The 22,707-nt window shown below is 38.7% G+C and overlaps 1 protein-coding gene across 2 annotated transcripts in view; it reads left to right on the top strand.

The window, feature by feature from the left end:
- LOC132767334 (guanine nucleotide-binding protein G(q) subunit alpha) overlaps positions 1–22,707 on the top strand; it is a 113,160-nt gene that overhangs the window by 33,539 nt on the left and 56,914 nt on the right. For both annotated transcript variants that reach the window (XM_060762165.2, XM_067464438.1), the window contains one exon: positions 10,208–10,392. In XM_060762165.2, coding sequence (XP_060618148.1) covers positions 10,208–10,392 — 185 coding nt within the window. The remainder of the gene's footprint in view (positions 1–10,207; positions 10,393–22,707) is intronic.

The following is a 22,707-nucleotide window of genomic DNA, read 5'->3' as shown; positions in this document are numbered from 1 at the left end:
TCACTATCATTTAAATGAAAACATTAATTATTCCAACATATTATTTGGCTTCATTAATTTTATTGACAAAGCTCTGGAAGTTGTATCTATGTTGTGTTGTATGCTTGTGTATTTTAGGATAATATGCTTATGCTGTGCAATACTTGTAATAGATGTGTTGATGATGAATATTATTTTAAAACACTTTTTCATACATTTTAAAAAGGCACTTGGAAATACAAAACCAGTGCAAAGTGTACAAAGAGTCAGTGCTAACTGTGCAACATAAGTCTTCTGCTATACACTTATCAGGAGAAGGTACATTACAGTCTTATCCAAAGCTGCATTTGTAATGTGCAGTTTGTACTCTGCAGTCATAATAAGAATCTTGAAGGGATCCAATTAATGAGTAACATCATTATCTTTGTGATCATTCATCTATATTGGATTTAAATTTGGTTAGAAATCTTTGAACCAACACACCTGTTGTTGAACTTTGGCCCAAGAATACTGCACAAGAAATCTTGAAGGAATCCTGCAGTTGTATTAGAGAGGGGCATTCTAAGCATTTGATGTTTAATGTAGGAAATGTTTAGAAATATGCCTAATGTGATGGATATGCTGCAGTGAATTTATAGGGGTTATTATTAAATCAACTCTGCAGGTTTAAAAAAGAGCAGCACATACATTCAGCAGGCTTTTTCTGATTGTGTGCGTTTACTCAGAAGTAAATATCGTTGAATTCAGTGGAATTTGTGTATAGAATTGCAACCATTAATTTCAATGGCTGGTGTTTTGATTTGGGATGATAAGACAGTAGAAAAATTAAATGGCCAGTTGTGACAATTCCATCTGTTGGAGTACTAAATTGTACTAAAATCATAGCAGCAACTAAAGCTTTTTGTCTCTGTATGTTTGATATTGTTAGTTTCATAAATGGTTAAATGTATTTGGTTTAATTGCACAGTTGCCTCCCCATGTTCTTGTCCCTGTTAGATCATTAATGAGGGCTTGAAAAGTGACATTAGACAATGTATCTTGTAAGAGCAGTATCCAAGTGTGCAGAGCTTACAAGGAGAGCATTGGATAAATCACCGGGGGCTTCTCACAGTTGTGCACCAGATTGGCAAACAAACAAAGAATTTGATTAACTGAAGTGCCTCCCAGAAAACTGATTGATATTCTCCACTTTGTGTCTTCTCTGTTTTCCTAATTTTTTTAAAAGTGAACAGAACTCCTCATCCTTATGTTGATATTGAAGCATATTGTATTAACCCATGGGTGTGTCTTCTACACCGTAAAATAATTGTTGTTTGTCACCACTTTAACTGTCATGAATCAATGCTATGGAATCATGGGAGCTACAGTTTTGCAAAGTCTTAGTTTTCTCAGCCAAATAATGTTGGTGCTCACCAAAATATTTGTCTGATATTCCATAGCATTAGACCATGACAGTTAAATGGTATCATAGTACATTAATTCTACAGCATAGAGCCAGGACATACCATCTTTTTTAAAAGACAGATTTGTATTCCTAAATGTACCTATCTAGTAACAGATTCCATTGAATTCTATGGAACCTGTTTCTGAATATACATTTCAGGTTTCTATTCACAGTTCTAAACTATCAACAATCATGTTAGGTTTCTATTTTGAAGTTGTTTCTCACTTCAAAATACATAAAAACTGGTTTAGGAGTGTGTGTTGTCTATCTATATATATAAACATGCTCTGTGCATAATGAGTACCTTAAAAACAAAAAAAACTACAGGGCCAAATGACCCCAAATTTGGCAACAAAACTCCTCACAATCCAAGGAGTGACCATCAGTGAACCCCCCCCCCCCATAAAAACACCTTTAAATTCAAAAAAGGAAGAAGACAACACACCTCCCCTTCCCCCCTCATGCTGAGGACACAGAATGAGGGTTCTGAAGCAGCAGCAGCGGCAATGGTTGCTGCTCCCTGCATGTCTCTCAGCCCCTAGCTAACACTAAGGCAAGGGATCAATGGGCAGAGGCTGAGGAGGAGGGGGAGGAGAGAGAGGGGGGAAGGAAAAAAAGAGGGAGGTGGGCCACACTATGTGCACACACTCTGAATCTCTGTCTCCCACACACACACTTCCACAGCACAAGGGAAGGTGCCATTATGGGGGTAATAGGGACACACAAAACTGACATGGCTTGGAAACGAGCCCCAAAGATCATCCAGCTCAACCTCATTTGGCAGTAAAGGAAGAGACCATCAAAGCCCTCACAACAGATGGCCAACCAGTTGGAAGGGAGCCCTAAAGGCCATCCGGTCCAACCCCCTCCCTTTCTCTACTTCCCTTCCTTCTCCTTCCCTTCATTCTCTTCCCTTCCTCCCTTTCTTTCCTTCCTTTTTCTCCTCCCCTCATCAGCTTCATCCTCCTTTATTAAATCTACAGTGTAGATGCACCCAAAGTCAAACCTTTCACACTGCCATGTAAAATCCAGATTATCTACTTAGGGCTGGATTACATGGCAGTGTAGACACACGCATGCACACACACACGGATGGATGTTGGATGTTGGTGTGATATGTGTGTGTGTGTGTATACACACACACACAGAGAGAGAGAAAGAATTATAATACTTTATATATTACTATTATATATATTGCTATATAATATATATTATATTATATATATATTATTGTTATATATACAACTATGTAATATAATGTTACTACTATATATTACTTTATTAAATAGACTCATAGCAGGCATGTAGCCGGGGGGGGGGCTCGGGGGGCTTCAGCCCCCCCCCCCCCCCGAAATTCTCATGGTGGTTCGCGAAAAGGCCTTACTGGTGCATTACTTAAACTGTTATGTTTATTCATAACATGATCTGATCACCATACTCAATATATCCCATATGCATGGGGGTATTGGGGTAATGATACAAAAGGTTTGCTAGGGTAGACCCTCTTTCACTCAGCCCCCCCCCGAAACTCAGCCCCCCCCGAAACCCCCCCTGAAAAAAATTCAGCTCCCCCCGAAACGAAATCCTGGCTACGGGCCTGACTCATAGAATAGACTTAGAAGGGACTCTACCATGGTATTGGGGGAGAACAGACAGGAAGGAAGGAGAGAAGAAATGAAGGAGGGGGAAAGGGAAGGAATGAAGGAGGGAAAAGTGGAATGAAGGAAAGAGAGAAGGAGGGGGGGAAAGGAAAGAGGGAAGGAAGGAGAGAAGGAAGGAAGAAGAGAAAGTAGTAAGGAAAGAAAAAGGGAAGGAAAGGCAGGCAAGAGATAAAGAAGGAAGGAATGAAAAAAGGAAATAAAAAGTGAAAGGATGAAGGAAACAGGAAGGGAAGAAAGGAGACAAAGGAAGAAGTAGAGAAAGTGGGAGGGAAGGAAGCAAAGAGAGAAGGAAGGATGAAACCAAAGAGCGAAAGAAGGAGTGAAAGAAAGAGGTAGAGAAGGAAGAAAGGAGAGAAAGGGGAAGAAAAAGGGGGGAAGCAATAGGTAGGTGCCTCTCTTTCATAATAGTCCAGATATCTACCTCTATTTTGAAAATTCTTACTATAGGCCACAGCAACGCGTGGCAGGGTACAGCTAGTAAATATATACAGGCATACAACGCATCTGATAGTGAAGCTCCTTTTTGCAAAATGTTTTTATGCTCTCTCAGACTCCCTTTCCCTCCACTTCCTCTGTTTAGTTGGAAGTTTTTTTTAGCAGCAGTGGCATGGGGAGCCTTAAGAAACAGATTTTGATGTGGGTTGCATTAGTAAAGCATTAGTAGGGAAAGAATGGGATACTGCTCTAGCCTTCCTTTCTGTAACCTGCCAGCCTCAAGTAAGATAAACAGCAGCTTCCTCCAGAATCATTTGCTGTCCTGTATGAACAGAAAGATGAGAGCAGATAGGCTTTCCTATTGGTTCCCCCCAATATGTTAAAAAATAATAAAGAAAAGGGGAAATAGGTGAAAATATGTCATCCCTGAATTTGTTTTGGAGGGGGATCTAGAAAAGTAAAAATGTTTTCATTTATGTATTCAAGACATATCTTGAATACTTGGAGAGACTAGACAGCTAAACAAACTGTCAACATTTTAAGACACAAGTAAAGATCTGTCTCTTCCGGCCGGTCTACCCAGTCAGTTTTGAACTGTGACTTTTAAATGCTCATTGTATCAGTACTATGTTTAAATCTTTGTACTATGTATTTTGGTATATGTATTTCAGCAGTGTTGTACCCCATCGCAAGCTCTGTTGTAGATTGTTTTGCTGTATGTAATTGTAGATCCGTGATTCTCAACCTGTGGGTTCACAGATGTTTTGGCCTTCAACTTCCAGAAAGCCTTACAGCTGATAAACTAGCTGGGATTTCTGGGAGTTGTAGGCAAAAACACCTGGAAACTCACAGGTTGAGAACCACTGCTGTAGAAGATGTGATTTGATGCTTTCTAGAGTGATAAAGTTAGAAAACAAGTTTAGAAAAATACCAAAATGACTCTTTGTAACCAGTATGATTTTTTTAAACGACTCTTTTTGAAAACTACCCTTTTCCCAGTTCCTCTGTACTGTTTTTGAAACAAAAGAAAAAGAAGCAGAATGACTTTATTGGATACATACCAAGAATCTTTTGGACTAGCTTTCAGATCAGTAATTACTTCTCTAACAATGGCAGCCAAACAGACCATTTTACATTTTAGTGTGGTTTCTTTGTGGAAGAGGACTTCCAAAATATGCAGAAGTACAGACATTTCTAAATGTGAAACAAGAAGTTTTTTGGGGGGAAAACCAACAAACATCTTGTCATTGATGACAATATTGAGGTTGACAGCGTAGAGTCATCAAAGTCGAATAGCTTAATTCATTGTCTGCATTGAAAACACTCTGTAGTCAGCCCTCCACATCTGCGGATTTCACTTTTGTAGATTTCATTATGAGTGGATTTGATTGATATGTTCTCCCTAGGAATCTCTAGGTCTTCCAGAGTGACTCCACCAAGAGTTGGCCATATAATTGCCTGGAGGGCCTAGATGTTCTTAGAGAAAACACTTATCTCTGTTGTTGCTTATGATGCTTTGTATTATTGTTTATGATGATGCTGTTCTTATGTTGTTTTAATATTATATTGTTCCGTTTTTAATTGTATGTTGCCTTGGGCTTGGCCCCATATAAGCCACCCCGAGTCCCTTCAGGGAGATGGAGGCAGGGTAGAAAAATAAAGTAGGCCTTCTTCTTCTTCTTCTTCTTCTTCTTCTTCTTCTTCTTCTTCTTCTTCTCTATAGGTCCTCTCATATAATTTTGTAGGCAACTTCCAGCAGATGTTGACCATAGAAGCATGCTGTAGAACCTAAAGATTCCTAGACAATTGTTATCTTAGGTTAAAGAAGCCCTTAATTCTAGTAGATGAGAAGGGCTGACAGTATCTGGGTTTTGTTTTTTTTTTAGTGCCCAGTAATTGCTATGCTATAATTCTGGATCTCCCTCTTGTTTTCAGTGAGATTTTTTATTTCCATTCCAGAGATAGGAATCTTTTTGACAGACTGCGTGAATCTGATAAACTTACTTTGTGTTTCATAGAAATTAGGACATAATATGTAGACGGGAGTAATCAGTCATCTTCTTTATTTCAGTATGGTGAACCCCTCTGCCCTACTTTGACCACAACTTATTTGGTGAACACTTAAAGAAGTAGGAATGAAGCCACAGGGAAGAAAGAAAAAACAGCTTTCCTTATCACTGAACAACTTCGGATGTGGTTTCCATAAGCTTTTAAACATTTATTTACTATGTTGGAACATAACAGGAAAAAGGAACTGAAAAAAGAGCCTCTTTCATTTTGTTCTCTCCAGAGCAATGATTCAAGATCCCTACAGTCCTTTGATTTGGAAGATATACAGCTTCAAAACAGATTACTCTAGCGCAACAGTGAGCAAAATGTAACTCTCCAAATATTGTTGGACCACAGCTGCCATCAGTCCTTTATAGCATTGCCGGTGGCAAAGTATGCTGGGAGCTCTGGTCCATCCAGGGAGAACATTACATTTGTTCAACGTTACTGTAACAGGAGGAGCTTCCTCCTACTACCTTCTCAAATTTCTTTCATTTCTTTCAATGGCTGAAAAGCAGTAGAAGGGGGTGTATTTCAGGATTGCTGGAGCTCTGAATTAGAACATTTCATTAGAGGAGATATATGAGGATCAATTTGTTATTTTCTGAAACCAGAATTGAATGATACAAGTCTTTGTGCCATTTTCATACTATACCCCCCCTTTTGTTCTTTGGGATATGATCTAGTTGCATCCTGTGTTCATCTGTAACTAGGTGAAGTCTGAATCTTTCACTCATCTCTTCTTTGAATAGAATTAATGGATTTGTGCGTATGTGAAAATCAGAATGTGTTAGTGGTACAGAAACTCCATTATAGTTTCTCGTTCCCTGTTAGGAGAGAGAGCAGTTTTAGCCTTGCCATCAATATAATTAATAAAGCTGTCAAATCCTAGTATATGCTGATGATAGGAAAGAAATGTTTTCTGTCCCCGTCCCCCGTCCCCTTTCAGTGTTTAATCTCTCTGTCTCTCTCTCTCCCTCAGCAACAGTAAATGTTTGCTTCACTTTCATATTAGAGTTAGTTATAGCTATAAGTTATAGCTATCAGAACCACTATATTGTATGCCTGCTTCAGGCTTGTTATGCAGTGATAGAGTTAATATATACTTTCTAAAATGTAGATGGTAAGGTCTTAGGTAATACAAGAAAGGGATTGTTGACACTTAGTAAGCTTCTTGAGACATGAAATATTGATTGTGTGAGAGATGATATTGATGAACCAAATCTAAAAACTGGAATCTGAATTCAATAAAATAAGTACATAAATCAATAATAGTGAGTTATATGTTTTTCCATCCATTTTGACTCCAAGACCCTGACACTAGAAACTTGGCTTGCATTCTAAGGGGATCCCGAAGTTTGTGCACCCAAAGGTTTTATAAAAAGTCAGCAAGTTGGTTTTAATTAAAATGTGGAACCTTCAGTCCCATTGAGTGATTGTGCCAATTTGTGGCAAATTCCAAATTCTTAAAAGTAAGAGAAGAAAAGGGTTTTTAGATGGACGATGAAAGCAACAGCTCCCCTGGTGGCCAGAAAAGTTAAATAGCCTCTAACTGTCTGTCTATATCGTGTGTTTTTGGCATTGAATGTTTGCCATATATGTGTACATTGTAATCCGCCCTGAGTCCCCTGCGGAGTGAGAAGGGCAGAATATAAATACTGTAAATAAATAAATAAATAAAATTTATGCAGATGCTTGAACCTGATCTCAGGTGGTGCTCCTATGTAATCCAGCCAATAAATAAACATTGTCCATTTTACTGATTTCAAGTGTATATTTGTAAATACGTAAGGATGGATTTTAGGCTTGGTTTGGTCAGTTCCCTTTGGCCAATCCTGCTTGTTTAGCTGGCCATAACAGTAGAGCTCAGCAACCATGTTTTTTTTAGTTGAAACGGGCCACACGGCAGCCATTCACAGCTTCCCCTCTCCTATTTGGCATCACACGGTGCACAAAGAGGCTTCCTTGTGCTCGTACGGGGTTTCTTTGTGAGCCCTGTCTTTTGGGCCAATTAGAATAGAAGAACGCCATGACATGTCTAATGCAAGCTGTGTCATCAATGGAGCAGAAGAGAGGTTCTCAAAGTGTACCTAAAAGCCTTATTGTCCTCCTTGCCGCCCCAAGCATTTCCACCACCACCCCGACACCCTTGCTATCCAAAGATTATTTTGTATGCTCACCTTCCTCGTGGTGGGAGTATTCTTGTCAAAACTGCACCGCCTGCCCCACGCAGGCCAGCTGCTCCTTTTTCCTTGTTTAGTCTGCTGCTAGACTTAGAAAGGGTGGGGTGGCCAGTCAAAAACTCTGCCCATAACCATCCTGGAGGGTCTCCTTTGCCCTCCTACCTTTTCCTTCTTTGGGGGACTGATTAGTTCTTTGTGGGCTAGGGTGGCCAACCAACCACTCTGCCCCTGACCTGAAGGCATACTTCTCCCCTCTATTGCCCTTTTTTGGGAATGCCACTGCCGCCTTGCCTTTCTGAATCGGTGAAGCTGATTACCTTCTCTGAACCGCTAAGACTTCAAATAATATACTCCAAAACATGTTTTTCCCCCAAACATGGCTAAATTCCCACAGTACATTTTGAACCCCCCCCCCCCCCCCCCGTGTATCATACAGGGGTGTTTTTCGAATAAGGGGACAATGCTTGCTTGCTGTTGGCGCTGGCCTCTTTCAGCATGTTTTGTGAGACCAAGAAATGCAAAAGCTTTGGAAGAAGTTGCTTTCTGATGATTTTTTTTATTAGTAAAGAATAAGGTGGTGTAGTGGGGCACTGCACTGTGTGATTGCAAGTACATATTTGACAGGAAGGGATGGTTCCCTGCTGCTGCTGCTCCTGCTGCTATTCCTGGGGCAAGCAGTGGGGGATACCTTCCGGGGAATTTTTAAAAGGAGATTTTATTTCTAAAAAGAAAAAAATTCTAAAAATCAGGGGGTGACCCAAACGTTATGAAACTTGGTGGGCTAACAGTGGTTGATGTGTCCTCAAATATGGTCATTTTCATCCTCATAGCCCTAAAAATGATGGGAAGGGGAGCCGAGGGAGCCTTCCCCCATTGCTACCAATGGGCCAGATTTGGCCGGTTTTTGGCTGTGAACTGAAAACGTCTATTCGGCTACTCGTCCATTTTTGGGAGGTATGTGAAAAAAAATCTGGGGGTCTCCCAAAATCCAGCCAGCAGTAATAGATCAAGGTTCAGCTGAAATGCACAGGTCTAATGGATATTAAAGGGCAAAATGAACATTTTATTTCACTTTTTGTTAATTAAATAGAAAAAAGTGTGAAGAGTAGTGAAAGTCTGGAAAGAAGACAAAAAGTGTAGAGATGTCTGAGTTCTTAGACAAGAAAAGAATGACTGAAGCCGAAGTTAATTTAATTCTGGGATATTGGGAACTATTCAGATACCTGATTCAAAACAACACCATCCTTGCTTGCCCTTCAGCAAGAATCACTCCTGCCAGCTATGTCAGAGCAATCCTTGATAGGTTGTAGCCTAATATGACTTATCTTGGCTGCCCTCCACCTTTTGCCTGGCCACTGCAGTCATGGAGGAAAGGACAGTCAAGTAGGGAGGGTTGCTTGCACTGTTCGCATAGTTGGTACAAGATGATGCAGGCATCCTCTCCAATTTCCCATGTATTCTCCGGAAGTGTTGAAGGATGATGTTGTTATGGTGTACTCTGGCTGTCAGAACATAGACAGCAGTTATCCTCAGCTGACCCCTCTATCGTCCCTCCAGTTTTGTAAAAAGGGTAAATGTGTGCTCAGGAGATAGAGTCATCCTAAAGTCTGTTCAAAGACTTAGTGAAACGAAAAATGTGCTTCTGGAGGGTTCTCTTTGCTGGACTTCCTGACACTTGCAAAGGCCCTTCCTTTTCTCAATCTCCAAAGTCTTGGAATAATCATTCCATTCATTGTTAAAGCTGGCAAATTTTAAGTGCCTGGCTAAGACTTCTTCATTTATCTATGCACATTCTGTTGTATTTAGCTCTATTTTACATGCTATACTTCTTGCTTTTCTGTTTTAATTGATTGTTTGAATTATTTATTTTGAAATTATTGGATGCAGTTTGAAAGTCTACATGCCAAGTGTGCAAGTGTTTCATCCTATCGGATTCCTTAGTTTGTTCATCAACATATAAAATCAGAACTTTGCAGCTCTTCCCCGATATAACGTGGGATAGGTTCTACTGTACATGTTTTTCTTTGTTATGAAGATGAAGTAACTTGTCACAAATACCATTTTTCTGAGTAGTTTGAGAATTTTAAATTAGTAAATTTGAAACTTGGCTAATTTAAAAAAAAACATTTTCTAGACTGTTTGATAGTCTGAAGTTAGTGGATTTTGTTATTACTTCACATATGGCTGTAATGTAACTATAAAGATATAACTGATTGTTTGAATATTTAGTATAAGAACTTACCTACATTCTAGAATATAGATGTATTTGCCTTGTTATAAAACTTTAAGTAGCATTGATGTGAAAGAGGTTTGGTAATGCCAATAGTGACTGCAAATTACTATATCAACCTATTGCAACTGGAAAAATGTTCTTAAACTAGATAGGAAACCCTGTGCAAGTTGTTTATTTTCTGTAAATATGGTAGGCTAATGATATCTCTTTGTTTGTTTTATAGGTACAGGAGAAAGTGGCAAAAGCACATTTATCAAACAGATGAGAATCATTCATGGTTCAGGATACTCTGATGAAGACAAAAGAGGTTTCACTAAGCTTGTGTATCAGAATATATTCACAGCAATGCAGTCAATGATCAGAGCCATGGATACACTCAGAATCCCATACAACTATGAACATAATAAGGTAAGCACTATGTTTTAAATATGCAGATGAACTATTTCCAGCTATAGTACTAGCAGTTGCCTGAGTTGGCATTGAATCCATTAATCTGCTTAACCCAACTTTTATTTTTTATGGACTGGGCAGGGTGGGGTGTGGGGATAAGAACTCTGCCTATAGTTGTTCTTAATATTCTTCCATCTGGTTCAGAATGTGATGGAAAAGTTCCTATAGCAGACATTCAATGCAGTTTAAATATCATTGTGGTGAAACTGGTCTTCTTAAGCTGCTATAGTTAGCAAACGTGTCTAGACTGAACTGCTGGTAGAAGTGTGAGCAAAGATGACTGAACAGTCCTTCCTCCAAGCCTAATTTCTATCAGACTTGCTATTTTCTCTGTGAAAGGATCTTCTTGCATGAAAGCACATTCACCCATTAAGCGCCCATGTGCAATCTAATCTGGTATTACAGAGACAGACTTAATACCTTAGATGCACATCTGTAATGCATCTGGGGGTTTTTCAGTATCCCCATCTTTAAAACTGTCTTCTGGAAAACAAGTGTGCATTCAGATCTTTGGAATGTCTAGTTTCAGTAGAAAATGAAGCAGGAAAATATCTCATTAGAGCCATCTAAGTTACCCTCATATTCCATTATTTTGATGACCTATAATTTAAATTCAAGCGTCTATTGTGTGACTCACAAAAATTGCACATTTCAAAAATGGTATTTTGGGGCAATTAATAGATGTAATTGTTACCTATTTTTTGTATATGATTGTACACCTTTTGGTACTCTGATGTCCTTTTAAGGATTTCCACCTTTTTCACTTATTCAAAGCATTCATTGTATGATCCTCTTGGTATGTTGTTTGGTCAAGGAATTGCTGAAACTGAGTTGGCTGCTGAAGCTGAGTTGAAAAAAAACCCTTAGGAGATACTTATCAGCTGGAAACAATTGTAACAGATACCTAAAATATCATATACTACTGAATTGGTGTTCCCATTTGTATTTGGATAAAAACCAGAGCATAGGTTCCCAGCTGTGTGGGCGTGGTATATCTATAGTTCAGTTTGGAATTAAGGTAGTTTGGTATTGTCAGTTAAGGGGAAGAATGGATTAACCAACGGATTACATTTACTATATTTCCCCGTGAAAGCCTTTACAGGAAAATGAGACTCAAGGTGGCTTGCAAGACAATACGATTTCACATACAAATGAATGAAAATACAATTAAAACATGAAACAAAAAGTATAACAATTAAAACACAACTTAAATCCATATCGGTAAAAGAAGAAATTCATCCAGCTAAGGGCCTCTTTCATAAGCCTATAAAAGGAAAAAAGTCTCTCTTTAATGGCAAAGAGACTACAGGCCAGTCTAGACGTCCTCAGTAGGGAGTTTTAGAGCCTTTCATATGGAGCTCACTTGAACATTTCATCTGGCATCTGTTGCTTTGTGCTGTGCCATTTATGTGAAAAAGCGTATTGATGTGAAAAGGGAAATTTGAAGCATTGTGTGATAAAAGTATTTTGTAGTATGGCTGCTGCAGTGTACGTTGAAGGCATTGCAGGGAGTGACTGCACTGGTATACATATGGCTGCCACACCAGTTTAATCAGTTTAATAATAATAATAATAATAATAATAATAATAATAATACATTTAAACTGAAATATAGGGTGTTTCAAGTAGATGGATCTGATTTGAAATCACTCTATCGCAACCACCAACCTGTCCATGGATGAAACTCTTACTCCTTGAAAGGGTGGCATATAGTTTTTCAAGGCATCACTGATAAAATACCTTGCCCAGCATACAAACTGTCTCTGGCCTTAGTCATTCACAAGGTGGCAATGAATTGGTTTCTCCATGAGTGTCATTTTTCTTATATGAGTAGTATGTTTACAGCACTAACCCCGAGACCTTGATTCACAGAAAGACTGCTCCAGTGTAACCATAAGCTGGTTTAAATGCATGGGCAAACTTTGACCCTCCAGTTGATTTGGACTTCAACTTGCAAAATTCCTAATAGCCAGTAAGCTGGCTGGGATTTCTAGGACTTGAAGTCAAAAACACTTAGAGGGCTGAAGTTTGCCCATTCCTGCTTTATACTCATAGCCTTTCCCTATCTGAGGATGTGTGAAGTAGATATGTGAAAAGGGGAAGATAGGGTAAAAAAAACATATTTTGCTTGATGAAAGATCTTCAAAAGCTTGCATGGCGTGTTTTGTACATTTTGGTTGACCGATGAAGGCATTGCTTTTTTGTAGGTTTTGCATTTTGTTTTATTTTACTGTATGGCTAACATGGATATCCATGGATATGTTCTCATGCTTTTACAAATCAAAATATGTTCTAGATCCCTGGATAAAGGTTTTAGGTTTCACAGATACTTCTTTCCCTGAATATACAGGGTGTTTCAAAAGGGTGGACCTGATTTGAAATTGAGCTGTCTCTGCAAATATGAACTGTCCACTTGAAATGGTTTCAAAGCATTAGTGCTATATGCTTCTCCTCATGCACAAACATCTACTAGCCTCAGTCATTTGCAAAGGGTGACCCTGCAGCATAAGGCCTAATGAGATATTCTCCCATTTGCGAAGTTATTTTTTAGAATTCTTTCTGGCTCAAAATAGTAAAACTTAATAGATCATTAAACTGTAAGTTTTGGTGTAATTAGAACATGTTGCCATTGTAAAATATACTGCTTTGAAATTGGGTTCATCATTTTGAAACACCTGGAACGCCATTTCAAACTAGTGTACGACAGTTGAATGAAAAGTAATGCCTCCACCTTTGTTACTTGGGTTTGGATGGGAATATTTTAATAAATCAAACGCAGAAATAATCCTTAGAATGTGCTTTTTAACTACCACTATTCACTTTCCACGTAATCACCAGACAATTGGATACATTTCTGCTAACAATGAACAAGTTTTCTGAAGCCGTCACGGAAGAAGTCGACACTCTGTTTCCACAACCAGCATCTCACAGTTCTCTCAACATCTTCATCAGAAGCATAAAGATGCCCTCACAGATCTTCTTTCGTTATCGGGAACAGATGGAAGTGAGATGGACTGTATGGAAGATGTTGCATGGTGATGAGATCCAGTCCCTGAAGTTGCAAGTCTGTGCGCTTTCATTTCAGGCGTCAGCATCCTGTGTACCCATTGTGCACAGATCTTCTGATAGTCAAGCAAAGCAATAATGTGACCTATACGTTCTTATGAAATGCCAATTATGCTTGAAATTTCTCTCTTGAGTGATACGACGATCATCCTGAATCATGCTGTCAACCTTTTGCTTGTGAAACTCAGTGGTTGCTGTCACAGGACATCCAACTCTTTGTTTGTCACGCAAGTCAGATGTTCCTACCTCAACATCTTTAAACTTGTTCACCCAATAATGCACAGTACTCACATCAACACAATCACCATAAACAGCTTGCATTCTCTGATAAATCTCCTTTGGGGTGACACCTTCTGCTGTCAAGAATTCAATGACTACATGTTGCTAAGTCGCATTGACCAACTGTCTGCGCAGGGTTCCATACTTCGCACTTTAACAACACAACTGTTCAATGCTAAGGCTTCCAGCCAAAATGGAACTGTAGAGGAGAGTCTACTGAACAAGCCAGTACCTGCTACATACTAGTACTGCCATCTGTTGAGGAGTTACAAAGGTGGAGGCATTACTTTTCATTCAACCCTTGTATATTTTGTCTAGAGATAAGGGTCATAGTTTGGAAATAGATGTGATTTCCTGTCTCCTCTACCTATAGAAAATTACCTTTCAAATACCCATCAGATTTCATAAATGTGAAATATAGGAATATTTTCATTTTACTTTTTTTCTGCAGTTAGTTCCTGGCTCAGCATAGGCACTTGTACTTGGAGAAATATGGTAGCAGAAATTATGCAAGATTCCTTCAAGGATCACTTGAACAGGAGTCTGTGGAATATTAAATTAGGTCTTTTAACAGCTTTTCACACCTGCAGGGTTCATTTTGCAGTCTCTCAAACTTCACCCAGTTGTGCTGAAACAGTTGATTTCACTATTTTCTTGTGCTGCTTCTTAAATAAGGCCTTTGACTTAAGAAAAAGCTGCATTTCTACATCTGAAGGAAATTTTCTGCATGATATCTCACCTTTTTAAAGTAGAAGTGGAGAGCGCTATGAGGAAGGAAGAGGTGAGTCAGTTGTAGCGACAGTAGATGTTAAAATGCCAGAAATATTCATGACCTCATGTCTGCTTATGCCAGACTTTACCATGTGACTGCACATTGTCGAGCAAATGTGCATGCATGTTTCTTTCCTCTTATTCCACAAGGGGAAAAATGATTCTGTATTTGAACACAAATACAAATTCTTCCTTACACATGATTGGAATGAAATATTTAACTAATTGAGATCTAATTATTTAAACATCATTAAATTAATATTTCTACTGACTAGTTGTGATTTAAATATCAAGGTGTTCTGTAACCTGAATGTAAATAGAAGACTGGTTCGGCAGTAATTACAATCTACAATACGCTCTTTCATTTGAATACCAATTCTAGTTAATCAGATTAGCTTCCAGAGATTTTGATAGTGATGGTATGGAACTGAACATGTTTAAAAAGTAAATACAAGTTTAAGGCCAAATTTCAGCTCACAGAAGAAAAATGTTCAGGCTTTTGCAATCTCCATATATATCTCTTAAGCAGGAAAGATGTTATAAACATTGCTTTGAGATAGATCTGAGAAAGGATGTTCACTAGATTCACATGGTCTAGAACAGGGATGTCAAACTCATTTTCATCAAGGGCCACATCAGCATTATGGTTGCCTTTAAAGGACTGTTGAATCCATGGATGGAAAAATCTTTGGGTAAAGAGGGCCAACTATATATTTTTTTCATATAGTTTTAACCTAGTTTGAGTCCCCAGATGTTATTGAATGACAACTCCCTTCAATTCCGATTATCTACCATGTGGACTAGGGATATTGCAACCCAACAACACTTGTGGCTCTAAGGTTGGGGAAAGGTTAAAAGGTTAAAAGGTTAAAAGACATTTTAAAGTTAGGCATCATATCCACAAGCCTTGTATCTAAATTCAGTTCCCACTATCCTGACTAAATGAAACAAACTGCAATCTTCCAGATGTTACTGTATCACAACTCCCATCAGCTCTAGTCATGATGTCTAATGATAAGTAATACAGGAGTTGTAGTACAGCATCTGGAAGGTCACATAAAATGACATGGTGGGTTGGATTTGGACTGCAGACCTTGATTTTCACACATGTGATCTAGAGCGAAATGGGAGGAGAAAGAAGTGATTGTAGGCATTCAGAATAGGCTGCCCTTGGTTACCTTTGCAATGGTGACTGCAATTTCAGAACTATTCATAGGACCTCTGGAAAGAAGAAGCAAACAATATTTGAGTTTTAATATATTTAGTTGCTGTATTTTCTATTCCTCATTTTCTGGGAAGAAGAAGCCCCCTGCAAGGAGCATGGCCCACCGCCGCAACGGCCCTTGCCCAGTAAGTCGGGCAAGGCATTTCTGATTTCATATACAGTATGTAGCATCCCTACATCACGGTTTTTCACTTATCGCAGGTGGTCCTGGAATGTAACCCCGCGATAAGTGAGGGAACACTGTAGTCCTAAAAGATAGAAAGAAATCCAGATGGCTAAATGTTTCTCTAGCCATAATTCTTGTGGTCTCAAGGCATATGCAACAGCTGCCTTTGTAACTGGAATCAGCCATGGGCCCCACCTTTCTAGCCCTATGCAGAAGTAGTTTAGACAAAAGTCAGTGGTGGATAAAGTGCAGCTTGAGGGAATTGTGTTCCCCCAAGGAAGTTTCTGAGAACCCCAGGGCACAAAACTCTGGAAAGTATTGTGAGTGGGATAGGTCCCTTCAAAGGCCTCTGGAACAAGTACAACGCCTTAACGGCTAACAGATGACCAACAGTTTTGTAGGACTCACAGCTAGATGGAGCTTTTTGCTGCAAGCTTACATTTGCTGTTTCCCATCTGCCATTTGGGAGGAACCATACTGCGAATTGGATTAGGATAATTCCAGGGAAAGTACTTGATACCGAAAAAAAATCCCCTAATCAAAGTGGTGCTTGTGGTGGAACTGCACAATAGTAACAGTGAAAGAATTTAACAGTGTCTCTCCTGATTTACTGAGAAAGGAACATGCTTCTGCTTTCAAAAGGGACTGCATGACTAGTTGTCTCTGAATGTGTGCAGAAAGTGCCCCACATTTGATATGAACTGTCATTTGAGAAAATGTGCTTTTTGAGAAGACCCTTTAATTCTTTCTGAGCCCCTTTACTGCAGAAAGGTCTGGTGCTTGCTACCTAGAAGCCTAATGTCTCATAACGTTGTAGTGTGCAGGGATTTTTAAAATGAATTAATTATAATCCATTTTAAAAGAAGACGGAAATTCACACATAATCCTGAGTGAAGTAATCCAGAAGTCTTGATTTCACAGAGCTGTGATGGACACAGAGACATATGCACACTTACTTTATGATTTTATTATTGTTATGAATAACAAATCAAGATTGTAAGATAACTAAACCATTCTTAACAATCGGAAACTCTCCTGTTATTTTCAAGACTCATCAGTGGAAAGTAATTATTGGGAAGATGATTTGTGAAATCCTTCTTGTGGTCTTGTTGCCAGCAAAATCACACTGATAGTAGCTGATGTAGGTACAATATTTCAGTGTATATATATATACTCACAAGATGAGGAATACCAAATATGAGGCTGAAATTGATCCTTTTAAAAGGTGTTCATTCAGATAGAAAGATATAATTGACAACTGATGAACATACGTAGAAACAGCTTCATTCTGTTTCTGTGTGAAACTCTGCCATGTTATAACTAATTTCTCCATAACATAGTATAAAATGGAATCAGGTGGCTGTGATGTACATTCTTTCAAAGCAGTTTCCTTAAAAGTGCATTTCCCCTTCTCCTTGTTATGGGATTTATAAGTAAATAATTTTAAGGATTTGGGAAGCAAACAGCTTAGCTTTACTACACTTGTTTTTCTCCACTCCCTTCCCAGAAATAAATATATAGGATATGCGTAGCTTGGTTTGTTCCTTCTCTGTGTGCAGCCAAATTTAGAGACACATCCTCTTTTGCTGTCTTCCTGTAGAGCTTCCTGTCTTACTTACTTGCACACTGTTGATACTGTGTGATTCAGCAAAATGTGTAGTGGCTTGCCCATTTAACAGCAGATAAAGTCCAAACAATGGCATTTCTGTAGTTCCTTTATTTTCATTAGCCTGCTCCAGACAACATAAGATACAGGATCTGTAGTCACATGAAATGTATCTTGTCTAATCAATAGTGAGTGCCGCTTAGAGTCTCCTTGCAGAGAGAAAAGGCAGAGTATGAATAAACATTATTATTGTTGTCGTTATTGTTTTAGTGCAGTTTCTGTCACCTGACATAATAGAAGAAAGTTTGATTAGTATTTGTCAAGCAGTCATGTAACTCCCTTTACAGAAACATTCTTTGCATTGGTATTCTAATGTCGAAATGTCTTGCTTTGTTGTCTTAGCAGCAGGAACAGAGAACATGTTCAACCAGCTTGAAGATCCTTGGTGAATTTATCCATCTAATGAGTGCATAGTTACAATTCCTTTAAAACAGGCACACACATTTTGGCTTGTGTTTTTGGTAACTGTTTCCTATTTTACCAGCAGTTTAGAAAGCTATGGTTAGTGAAAAATATATTTTAATGCATACAACCACAGATGTAAATACTTGCTATTTTTTTAAAAAAAAGAGAGAGAAGAGATTATGGGAATGTTAAAGGAAATAGTGAGTAGCCAGTTTTTGTCTAAAATGTATACTCATTCAGTAAATGAGAACATCAGACATCAATCCCTGTGTAAGTTGTGTTCTGTTTGGGAGTAATTATTGGATCTTGGGCCTTGTAATTTTTTTTTATATTGTCCAGTTCAGCATGAGTCTATCATTCATATTTGCCTAGGCGTTTTGTCACATAATGCACCAATTATACTACCCAGATGTAAAGAAAATGCCAAATTCAGAAAAAACCCTGATGTAAGTCATATGTTTTAATTCATAGAGTGCTGTGCATAATAGTACAAATTGGTCCTATCTAGTGAAACCTCTTTGAAGTTGGGGTTGAAACCAGCTTTTTGAATAATTAAATATATATTTTATATGATATAATGATTACTCAGTAACAAATGTACTGAATTTAGATTCGTTATGTAATGAACCGCTTCCTTTCAACTGGTTGGTCTTGTAAAGCCTTTGGGAGCTGTGTAAATCTTGTCTTCATCTGTTCTACACTAAATTGTTTATCAGCAGCACATTTTTGTTTCCATGTACTAAAAGGTATTTAGTAAATTAGTTAATTATGGTCAAAGGAGAGCAAATCAGTCTCTCAGCAAATTCAGTAGCATGCTGACATTTTGAAACCTATAAAAGTAATGATGGTGGTGGTGTAGGAAAGAAATGTGTATTTACTTTCTATGATCCTCAACTTCAGTATTGACTTAAAGCCATAGAGATGCTTCATGGACTTAAAGCAAAACAAAAAATCTAGATTAACCTTATCTGTTTATCTAGACAGGTTCATTTCAAAACATGAAAATGATGTTAATAATAGCTATTTTATACATTGGGATGTATGTGTGAAGGTGGTTTGAGTGTTGGATTAGGACTCAAAAGGATCAGGGTTCAAATCCCCACTCAGCCATGGAAATCCATTGGGTAACTTCGGCCAAGTCATGTACTTTCAACCTTAGAGGAAAGCAATGGCAAAATTGCACAGAAGAAAACTTGCCAAGATTTCTATGATGGGTTTGACATAAGCCAGAGAAGACTGGAATGCACATAACATCCTCAGAGGATGATGTCACAACATTACCTCTTGTATATTAAAATTAAATATATGAACTTGTGAGACACAAAAGAAACCTAAGGAGCAGCTGTCCTCAAATAGAATGTACATCCTTGAACAAGAAGGCTCTGAACTGCTGTCAATGTCCTGGCTAGCATTTTTGTGTACTGATTTAGAGATGTAGTAAAAGAGGCCATATAATACTTTATGAAGACTGATTTGAGGAATATAATTCTATATCATTGTGCAAAATAGAACTCCGAACAGCGCATGACATTGGGATAGCTTTTTGTTTCTCCATGTGAGTAGTTATTGCTAGAAAAGGTAGAAGAATCTCTACAAATGATGATGTTTGTGTGTTTGACAGAACTTGAGCTTCATGAGTTTTTCTGACAAGCTTGTGCTAGCTTTCAGGTCAAACAGGACAGCCAAGTTAGGAGAACTCACTGGCATTTAGTGTCAAATGTAATATAAATATATGGCAGTGGGGTATAAATTTAGATTCCACATGTAACAGACATTTGCCAAGTTTGCAAGAAAGAACTTGGAGTTTGGAAAGCAGGACACATTCCCTGAAAGAGTAATTTATATAGCTGTAAAATGAAGGACAGGAGGCTGCAGAACAGTTTGGTGTGGAAATACTGTATGCCTCTGGTTCTTATTCAGTGGGTTGATTGGGGCAATGAATATACAGGCAGCCCCTAAGTTACAAACATTCGACTTACAAATGACTCATAGTTACAGACGGGTTTGTGATAACAGGAAGTGAGAGAAATCTGCCCCTCGGAAGGGAAATTCACTCCTGAAAGAGTTAGCATGGGGGAGGGGGACTGTCTCAATTGAAGCTTGTGTCACAGGGACAGAAAAACGGAGGTGAAATCTTTTGAACAGGGGCACATACAGCAAAACAAACTCCACAGAGATGTTAACCCTTCCCTGCGCTATTCAAAGCATGTGGGTGTGTGTCTGAAGTCACACTTAAATAACATACATGTTCAAACTTACAGACAGATTCAACTTAAGAACAAACCTACAGACTCTTGTTTATAATTTGGGGTTTTAGTGTGAATTTTAAAGCAACCATCCAAATTTATAACCTCTATTCTTACAAGCCATTCAGCATTTTGGTTAGTTCCATTAAGGTTCATACCGGAACAGTAGTTTGTTGATATGTAAGCTTACTCAGAATGTGTGTTGAGGAAGGACATGGCCATCCATGTGTGTGCAGTCATACACTTGCTCTAGTTTTGGGCTACAGTCTTAGTCATAAGCTGGGTTGAGGTGGAATGGGCCTAAGACACAAAGAACTTTGACAAGGAAGGTGTGGTGAGTAGTGAGCATGAAACTATTGACACCTGAGTCAGAAAGGGATAGATATTGCTCATCCTATATAAATTGTATCAAAGAAAAACTCCATGTCTACAAGGAAGTTGCACTTGGAGGCAGAATAAGACATAAAAGAAAAACTATTTGTGTCAGTTTTTCAAAGTCAGTTCTTGCTCCCGTGAAAGACTGTGAATGTCAGTATCATTACTTTTCATATCTTAATGTTAGCAGTTAATTCAAGCCATACTTTTGTTTTGTCCCTCACATTGAGAAATGAATGTGTCTTTCACTCTCTGTAACAGTTATTGCAGTTTATAGCTGATGTGTCTGCAATCTTGGGCAGATACTATCATAAGATGATGACCTCTGTGCAAAGCTTGAATTTTGAATATTTCACTGATACTGGTGTCCAAACGAATACATTTCTATGCAGATTCTGAAGCTGAGCAGTCTAGATTTAGGCTATTTATTTTCTAGTGCTTTTGAAATCTTGCAAATATTTTAGGCATTGTAAACAATGTACTTATTTCTCTGGTGGTGGACTAATGAGAAATAGATGAGGGACATAATACTGGTTTATATTTCTTTAGTGGTGAGGTAAGATCACACAGTTGGTCAAATGATATCGAATTGCAAATCACAGCAAGTCAACATGAACAATGGGGAAGAATGCTGAGCACTGCAGTCCAACAACACCCAAAATGTTGCCTGTTTTCCACTCTTGCTTTAGTGGAAGGATATATAACAGTTTCCTGCCAAAGAAGCTAGAGGTTGCTTGTATGCAGAAGGAGGCTTTGCCATATGCACCCTTAGCTGAATGAAAAATTAAATAGTCTACTTTTATAATGGCAATTGTAACCCACAGGTTGCATTCCTTTCTCTGTCCTCCTCCCCAGAATCCCCCTCCCCCATTGCCCAGAAACTATGCCCACTGTAACAGTCAAGGCCCATCGACTACTCCCAGCAACAAAAGAAATCAGTGGGCAGAGCTCACTTAGTTCCCTTATTTTCTTGGGCTTGCTGCCCAGATTGCCAGGGAAAATACAATTTTGTGAACCCATGCAACTTCCACTTGGCCTACCTATGAAAGACCTAAAGAGTCAGGAAGCAGTAGGTCCTCAGATGCTAATGCTAGTGTCAGTATTTCACCAGGCAGGTCCGCAATTGGGAGAAGAATGCGAGCAAGATTGGGCTCCTTCTGTTACTGCTGGCAGTGGTGCCAGTGCAGCCTGTGGTGGGTAAGAAGGGAAGCAAATTGGCCCTTTGACCATTCCAGTATGCCCTAGATGCCCCCTCCAATCTCCTTTCTCACCAAACAACCAAGGGTTACATTTTCTGATATTTTAATGGTGATGCACTGGGCATGCGCAGCTGGATAGGAGTCAATGTCTTCTTTCCGCTACCCCTCCCTATGCTTTTGTTCTGTTTTTATGTAATGTCTTTTAGAATCTAGATGAGCTCTGTTCTTTATAAACAAACAAAAAGACAGTGTTTTAAACTGAAAAGTTATCCAACACGCTTGGAGGAACTTAAAAACAGAAAACCAAGACAAGACCCCTTTCTTCCTAACATCACTGGCTTTTAATGTAGTGCAAATAATCACTGAAACATTTTATTACAGCTAATTGAATTTGTTGTAACCCATATAGGCATGGATATACCCTATTTACTCAAATCTAATGTTCACCTTTTTTGGCTAAATTGCCTTGCCAAAATTAGAATGCACGTTAGATTCGTATCATACGGTGATCACAATGCTAAGCCAAAGCAAATGGGGAAGCTGCTTCTGGAGCAGCTTCCCCTTATTAGCCTTTAGGAAAAGCTTGAAAACTGGGCTGTTCTGCCTTGGTTTTGATGAATGAATAACAATTCCCCATACCAGTATAAATTTGTCCTCTTGAGGCACTTTACCTCATCCCCTTGTGGGAAAATTAAACCCCATAGCTCGTCCCATCCATATCTCCCACTAGAATAGATCAACTAGTCCATCTTCCTATCCCACTCAATCTCCCCTGTTCTTATACTCTCATCTGGCTCAGCCCACTTTGTTTAATTCCTTGTTTTTAACTTTTCACATTACTTCATACCCGGTGTCTTATCCCACTGTGTTATTTT

This window comes from Anolis sagrei, chromosome 2 (assembly GCF_037176765.1).
Source record: "Anolis sagrei isolate rAnoSag1 chromosome 2, rAnoSag1.mat, whole genome shotgun sequence".
Lineage (NCBI taxonomy): Eukaryota > Metazoa > Chordata > Lepidosauria > Squamata > Dactyloidae > Anolis > Anolis sagrei.
The sequence above is the reverse complement of the archived record's forward strand: the minus strand, read 5'-3'. Positions and strand labels throughout refer to the sequence as shown.